The following is an 8,348-nucleotide window of genomic DNA, read 5'->3' as shown; positions in this document are numbered from 1 at the left end:
TTATTTAGTGATTGGGTTGTCCTCCCTTGTTACACTTCCAGTACACATGCACAATATTATTACAGTGGACCTCTGCTATTGTTTTAACAAAATGTAGTAATTAGGATTGAAATACTTTGAGCAATATTTTATCCCTGTCAGTGAAGAAGTAGATATGATTACAATTTTATACTATTTTTTATGATTTTTGTGGATCTGTGTGTTGGCATTTCACATTCCATCACCACTTTCATTACATCAACATTAAGGGAATTCTCTTGAAAATTAAAGTTAGTCTGGGCAACCCACAATTTATTGAAAATAGCTGGTCACTAGATTCACGTTCAGGGAATGAAGACACTTAACTCAATAGCACATTCGGTACATTCTTGGGAATCTGAAGTTTGGAGAGTAATTGTTGTTGTTTTTTCAGTCCTGAGACTGGTTTGACACAGCTCTCCATGCTACTCTATCCTGTGCAAGCTGCTTCATCTCCCAGTACTTACTGCAACCTACATCCTTCTGAGTCTGCTTAGTGTATTCATCTCTTGGTCTCCCTCTATGATTTTGGAGAGTAATAAGTAGTCTCTCTCTCTCTCTCTCACACACACACACACACACACACACACACACACACACACACACACACACACCCCCCTCCCTTTTGGCAAGTAATGCACATACATGGCAAATGTGCTCTGCAATTTTAAGTCAGTAGGCACAAAAACAATGCCAGAATTTCAAGTAATTGAGCAAAAATGCTCATAATGATTTCTCTTTTACCAGGAAGAAAATTCACAACTTTACATTCAGAGTCATTAACATATATTTACAGCACTTTACTTCTCATTGGTATAACTTTTTCAGTTTGGTCAATAATCTATTTACAGCACTTTCAATATGCACATAGGTACATTACATGTCTTTTGCACAAAAAAAGCATCTGAGGGAATTCAATTTATTTCCTTACAATTATTGACTGAGTTGAGTGAATGAAATGAACAAAAAGTGAGAAGAGACAAATATTTTGTTCACTAACTTAATGTTAAGTTGGGAATACCTGCATAATTATTACCAATAACCTGGAGTGTAAAATGAGGAAAGTAAGTCTGAAGATAATTTATACACTGTCACTTTTAGAAGTTTTAGTAAATGGTAACAGATGTAAATTGTCCATATTTCACTATCAGTCTTGATTTATTTGAAATTATGATCTAATAATTTACGAAGGATACATGGTATATCAAGTACAGTGGCTCCACTGTAAGGGAGATGAGATAGCCACACTTCAAATACATTACTCGTTACTTAAATGGAACACACAACAAGTTTCAATATGAAAATACTGAGAAACAAACAGCACTTAATGCAAAAGAGGAATGCTTTCTGTGAAGAGTCTACATACTAGTGGATATGACAGAAGCTAAAATTTAAACTCATTCCAAGAATACAGTGAAACATTGTTCTGGTCCCATTCCAAGTTATCTTCGTAGAATATTATTAGGAAAAATTATGAACAAGAACTATTTGGTAACTTCAGTGAAACTATGACTTCTTATAACACACTGTAAAATGAGAATGAGAAGTGCTGTTATTGTTTAAATGGTGAAAAATACAAACAAATGCTCCACTGGTCAACATCCTACTAGAATAATTAAATTTGTACATGTCTTCTTCAGTAACTGAGATAAATACTTAATATGTTCTGCCTACAATAATACTGCAAAATATTACTAAATTAATGTTATCACTTTACACATTAATCAATAAAGGGAATCACACTTTCATGTAACGATTGATACATTTGACAATTGCACATGAGTAACATTTTATAATACACTATATACATAATGGCTTATTTTATATAAAGAGCTTGTCATATTAAGGCACCAACAATTTTAGATGAAATGACATACTAGCTGGATTCCAGTACCGTTCCACAAACAAATATTTACTTCTTACTTGCAAATATATTGACAATCTCAAGCAATTTTCTCACAAGATTGTTTTAGAAGAATGCTTTGCTCCACATGGTACAGTCTGATAAATTACTAAACTGTCAATCCAAAAATAAATATATGAACAGTATTCCATCCTCTTTACAAAAATTGATGAAATTATTTATACACTGATGAGTTACATGTATACATTACTTCCCTTGTATCAGCAAATGTAATAACTTCCATCAATAAACACTTAGTATTAAAATAAAGTATCAAATTCACATGGTTTCTGACTATATGATTACTTTGGCTAATGTTACACATCATTCTGACTTTGTATCACTGTTTCACCCAATGATCCACACATTAACTTTCTCGTATCTTTAAAGTGATTCATACCATCCACATGACAAGCACAGTTCACGCCTTTCAGGCACTGCTGATCCTAAACAGTAAATTAATGCACATTAGATATTTTGTGCGTATATTGTAACAAGGAGATTAACGAATGTAAACAGTCTTTTCCTACCTTTCTTGAACTCTACGTAATTTGGTTCACTTTATGTGGAAATAATTTAAATATCATTAAACAGTACAACAATACATATAAGGATAGATTTTTTCGCGTATAAAAAGCTGCTCAAAAAAAAAAAAAAAAAAATTAAAAAAAAAAGGGCAAAACTTCAAGGTAACTACTTACAATGAGATACAACAATGTCTGTACTGTAAAACCTGTCAGATGTTTTTAAACAACTGTGATGTTACTGCATCCATTTCTGATAGACCTTCAATCCTGCACCAATCTACACATATCACAATATATAAGGCATATATCAGTGCGCCAGTTGTTCCAAATGATGACACCAGCAGTCGCCTAAGTCAGCTTATCTTATGATTTTAGGTATTTTGACATGAACACCTTATTTCATAGAGGGCTGCCAACAAAGTAATATAATTAAAATCTAGTGCAGTGTGTCATTCAGTGAAAGACCTATCATCCTAATTATTAAATTACAATAAAATGTATGCTGTGAAACATTTTAATGTTACTTTATATTTCTAATTTTCAGTAAGAGATCTCAATAGGAAAATACAGAAATAAGATGTAAATTTGTAGGCAGTTCTGTAGCTTGAAGATCTGAGTACTGAAAGTACAACTGACAATACCTAAGCTTTCTGCTGATATATTTGTGTTGAAAAAATTCAATTGAAATTCGTAACTAAATGAGGCGAAAATGCACAAGATGTTTAAATATATCATACTTCTGAAATAACATGACAGTCATTAAAAGTCACTGCATGGCCCACATTTATGTTTTAGTGTGTAAACTGAATTTGAAAATGGCCATTCAACAGCTGTATAGGATGTTCAACTACTTGATACATATCAGTAACCAAACTGTTATATTCTTGTACTCCTCATAAAAAATACAGTTTCTGCTGTAACTCTGCCATACAAACACAACAAAAATAGCTGCCACTTCACTTCACACACTACATCTGATTTGGCTAAAGAAAATTTCCAACATGAAGCTACTGTCTTTCTAGAGTATGGAAAAACCACTCTGTGAAGCGACGTAGCTGTTGTGCAGCTGCATGTGACTCCTCTTGTAAACGCCTATTTTCATCCCGCAGTCTCCGATTTTCATCACGAAGCCTACGTACTTCATCTTCCAATGATAGTCTACGTCTGTGATCCTGCTGAACTGATCTTCCCTGGCGACCAGTACTTCCAGTTCTGCGTAAAGGACACAATAAATCCATCTTTATGTCAAATGTATTTGATAAAGCAATAAAAGGAAAATTTTAATATGAAATCAAATAACGGAAAATTCAGGATGGAATAACAACAATATGGGAAGGGTGGACTGCTACTCACCATAGAGGATTGAGTCACAGACAGGCACAATGAAAAATAATGCTAGAAATATTCATCTTTCAGACAAAAAAGTCCTGATGAGGGATTTAATCCAACAGCTGAATATTTTTAGCATTCTTTTTGTTTATGCCTGTCTATGGCTTAATGCTACCTTTTGTATTGAGTTTGTCTGTTCTTACCATACTGTTCTTAAAATCTTACTGTATGAAGATTTGTAAATATTACTTGCCCTAAACACAGGATATATTAATAAAAGTATCAATATTAAAAGAACACACTTCCACAACAATGAGACTCCTCCTACAAACAATGTGTACTAGCTATGAAAAACCAGTACAACATAAATATTGCATTAATTACCTATGCATTTTCTGGTTTTAAATCGTAAAATGTAATAGGTTGAACAGAAAAGCCCATTTTCGGTCATCCTCTAAAATTGCCTCCAGTAAGGAATGGTGAACAGAGCTCTTACAGTTCTGTCAAAGAATTCAGATGAAAATAGCAGAGGCAAAAAAATGTATAGCACAAATGAAATAATTAAAACTTTAATACACATACTAGCTAGTACACATTGTGGCAGTAAAACAGGTAGTACTGTTAATATACATAAAACACAAGAGCATAAATTTCAAGTGTAGGGGATGATAAAAAAAGAAGACTTTTCCAACTTCTTAGGTGTACATGTAGACAGCAAATTAAATTAGTCCTGCCATATTCTGGCTCTGGCAAAAGGATCTAGTTCAACATTGTTCTTACATGTATAGTTTGTGCAATTACATAGTCACAGTTGCTTGCTAGGAACTCCCATGCATTGTCGTCTTATGGCGACATCTTTTGGAGTAGCCAGCCCCCTAACAAGAACTGCACAGAAGACAGTCCACATTATGGTGTCAATCCAAGACACAATTGAAGGTATCAGTGCCTCAAACTACAGATTTTCACAGTGATGTGATATGTCATATCTTCTCCCTTGTATATCACATCAGTAGGACAACAATACTAGGTAAAAGCAGTACTTACACAGCAACAAAATTAACTTCATCTTTGTGCAGAAATGACTAGCTTAATCCAGTAATAGAAACCAAAATACAAAAGAAAATTGAACAAATACCTCTCGCAGAGATCACGTTATTCCACTGATAATTTTATACTGAGATGTCTCATTGTGTATGCATGAATTATTTTTTGTTGTAAAATACACATCTATTTCCTTGTTTCACAGTATTACTTCAGTCACTGTGAGTACCAACACTAATGTCTCAGACTATTCATCAACATAAATTCTTGTTTTCATGCGCAAAAGACAATATTTATCAGTATTTACATCTCCACTGATCTAAGTGATAACATGAATCTATCAAATTCTGCTATTATGTATTCATTATTTTAAGTTTTGTAAATATTCATTACTGTAAATTTTATAAAAAAACAGTCTCTTTCCATACTCTAGCAACTCTACTGATACTGATGAATGGCATTTGTATACACATAAGAAAGGCTACTGGTTTCAGTGTAGTTAGTTTTTATTTTGGCTGGACCAGTATCTGGCTACATGCCCACCTTCAGAGGTCTTGCATAAGATACACAATACATTGTTGTTGTTGTCGTCTTCAGTCCTGAGACTGGTTTGATGCAGCTCTCCATGCTACTCTATCCTGTGCAAGCTTCATCATCTCCCAGTACCTACTGCAACCTACATCCTTCTGAATCTGCTTAGTGTATTTATCTCTTGGTCTCCGTCTAAGATTTTTACCCTCCACGCTGCCCTCCAATGCTAAATTTGTGATCCCTTGATGCCTCTGAACATGTCCTACCAACCGGTACCACCACCTTGCCAAGCTGTACCACAAACTCCTCTTTTCCCCAATTCTATTCAATACCTCCTCATTAGTTATGTGATCTCCCACCTAAACTTCAGCATTCATCTGTAGCACCACATTTCGAAAGCTTCTATTCTCTTCTTGTCCAAACTATTTATCGTCCATGTTTCACTTCCATACATGGCTACACTCCATACAAATACATCCAGAAATGACTTCCTGGCACTTAAATCTATACTCTATGTTAACAAATTTCTCTTCTTCAGAAACACTTTCCTTGCCATTGCCAGACTACATTTTATACCCTCTCTACTTCAACCATCATCTATTATTTTGCTCCCCAAATAGCGAAACTCCATTACTACTTTAAGTGTCTCATTACCTAATCTATTTCCCTCAGCGTCACTCGATTTAATTCGACTACATTCCATTATCCTCGTTTTGCTTTTGTTGATGTTCATCTTATATCCTCGTTTCAAGACACTGTCCATTCTGTTCAACTACTCTTGCAAGTCCTTTGCTGTCTCTGACAGAATTACAATAACATCGGCGAACCTCGAAGTTTTTGTTTCTTCTCCATGTATTTAAATTCCAACTCCCTATTTTTCAACATACAGATTGAATAACATCAGGGATAGGCTACAACCCTGTCTCATTCCCTTCCCAACCACTGCTTCCCTTTCATCCCCTCGACTCATTATAACTGCCATCTGGTTTCTGAACAAATTGTAAATAGTCTTTCGCTCCCTGTATTTTACCCCTGCCACCTACAGAATTTGAAAGAGTATTCCATTCAACATTGTCAAAAGCTTTCTCTAAGATTATAAATGCTACAAACGTAGGTTTGCCTTTCCTTAACCTTTCTTCTAAGGTAAGCCGTAGGGTCAGTACTGCCTCACGTGTTCCAACATTTCTACAGACTTACTTGATAGTGTGTTTATGTGGAGAATGAGTTTTGTAAAAGTTTGATGTTCAAATATACATTGTGAAATGAAGTGAAACTGCTTATGTCTGCTTATTTAATAAGTAGAAAGAGTCTTGAGAAATTTTTGTTCCTAGCACATATACTTTGGAGAAGAGAAAAGGAGGTTGCAGGAGCAAGCTAACCAGCAAGGAAAGTTGTCTGACGATCTCAAGTAAGTCGTATCGTTAAAGAAGTAGGATTTTGCACTTAAGTTGTTCAAAGCGATACAAAATGTTGGTTTTTGTTTCATGTATTTAATTCCTTAGAATCCATTTAAAATATGAAATGCAATTTGCCTCTTATTATGCTGCTCAGTGTGTCAACCAGGTCACGAGAATGTGCACTACATTGAGTCAAGAATTTTGGCGTGTTTCATGACCAGAGGTCAAGTCATACAGTTGAGTACCACAGATAAATTTAACATCCTCTCTGAAGTCTTTTACTGTGTGAAACAGAAAATCAGACAAGTAAATGCAATTTAAGTAAAATATGTGTAAATACACAAACCTGCAGGTAAAAGCCTAGTAGACAACAAAACAAGCAGCCTTTTTTTATCTACATAAAAACAATGTGCGAATACATAGAAAGAAGGATCCTTTATTGTTTTATTATATGATAGCAGAACAAACACTGGTAGCAGTTACTTCTGTAAAATATCTGGGAGTATGTATGCGGAACGATTTGAAGTGTAATGATCACGTAAAATTAATTGTTGGTAAGGTGGGTACCAGGTTGAGACTCATTGGGAGAGTCCTTAGAAAATTTAGTCCATCAACAAAGGAGGTGGCTTACAAAACACTCGTTCGACCTATACTTGAGTATTCCTCATCTGTGTGGGAGCCGTATCAGATCGGGTTGACGGAGGAGATAGAGAAGATCCAAAGTAGAGCGGCGCGTTTCGTCACAGGGTTATTTGGTTAGCCTGATAGCGTTACGGAGATGTTTAGCAATCTCAAGTGGCAGACTCTGCAAGAGAGGCGCTCCGCATCACGGTGTAGCTTGCTTGCCAGGTTTCAAGAGGGTGCGTTTCTGGATGAGGTATCGAATATATTGCTTCCCCCTACTTATACCTCCCGAGGAGATCACGAATGTAAAATTAGAGAGATTCGAGCGAGCACGGAGGCTTCCCGCGAACCATACGCGACTGGAACAGAAAAGGGAGGTAATGGCAGTGGCATGTAAGGTGCCCTCGGCCACACACTGTTGGGTGGCTTGCGGAGTATAAATGCAGACGTAGATGTAGAATGTTACTCATCAACTTAATACAGACTTCAGCACACAGTGAGTACAAAATGTCTACTGATATTGTGATCAATGAAACTCATAGAATAAATACTGTAATTTCTCCAAGTAAGACGATCCTGTAAGTAAGGCTTATTTTAAACTTAAGCGTCATTTAACTGTGCCGGTCTGCTTTATCGACAGTCCACATTTTGATAATACAAGGAGAAATAAAATAAACAAAAAGATATGGTTAACATTGAATTTTATCTTCACTAACTTTTTTTGGGTTCTAAGTTTGTCAACTCTGGATCACCATCTTTAATTACCACCACTCTCCTCCTAATAGCACAGCTGTGAAATGTTTATCTTTGTTGCCACAAATATTTCGCAGTTTCTTCAGAGTATGTTGCAGTTTCTGAGGCTGTGCTTACAGTAGAACCTGAGAATGCAGCTTTTCTTTTGCTGAGAACTTAACAGATTTCACTTCTATACTGATTTGAGGATGTTCCATTGTTCCAAACATATCATTTGCCTGCCAC

General features: G+C 35.6%; 1 protein-coding gene across 2 annotated transcripts in view; it reads right to left on the bottom strand.

Annotated features, from left to right (window-relative positions):
• Nucleotides 1-787: 787 nt before the first annotated feature.
• Nucleotides 788-8,348, bottom strand: part of LOC126278126 (signal-induced proliferation-associated 1-like protein 2) — a 788,230-nt gene continuing 780,669 nt past the window's right edge. For both annotated transcript variants that reach the window (XM_049978014.1, XM_049978015.1), the window contains one exon: nucleotides 788-3,660. In XM_049978014.1, coding sequence (XP_049833971.1) covers nucleotides 3,456-3,660 — 205 coding nt within the window. In that variant the 3' untranslated portion in view covers nucleotides 788-3,455. The remainder of the gene's footprint in view (nucleotides 3,661-8,348) is intronic.

This window comes from Schistocerca gregaria, chromosome 6 (assembly GCF_023897955.1).
Source record: "Schistocerca gregaria isolate iqSchGreg1 chromosome 6, iqSchGreg1.2, whole genome shotgun sequence".
Taxonomy (NCBI): Eukaryota; Metazoa; Arthropoda; class Insecta; order Orthoptera; family Acrididae; genus Schistocerca; species Schistocerca gregaria.
The sequence above is the reverse complement of the archived record's forward strand: the minus strand, read 5'-3'. Positions and strand labels throughout refer to the sequence as shown.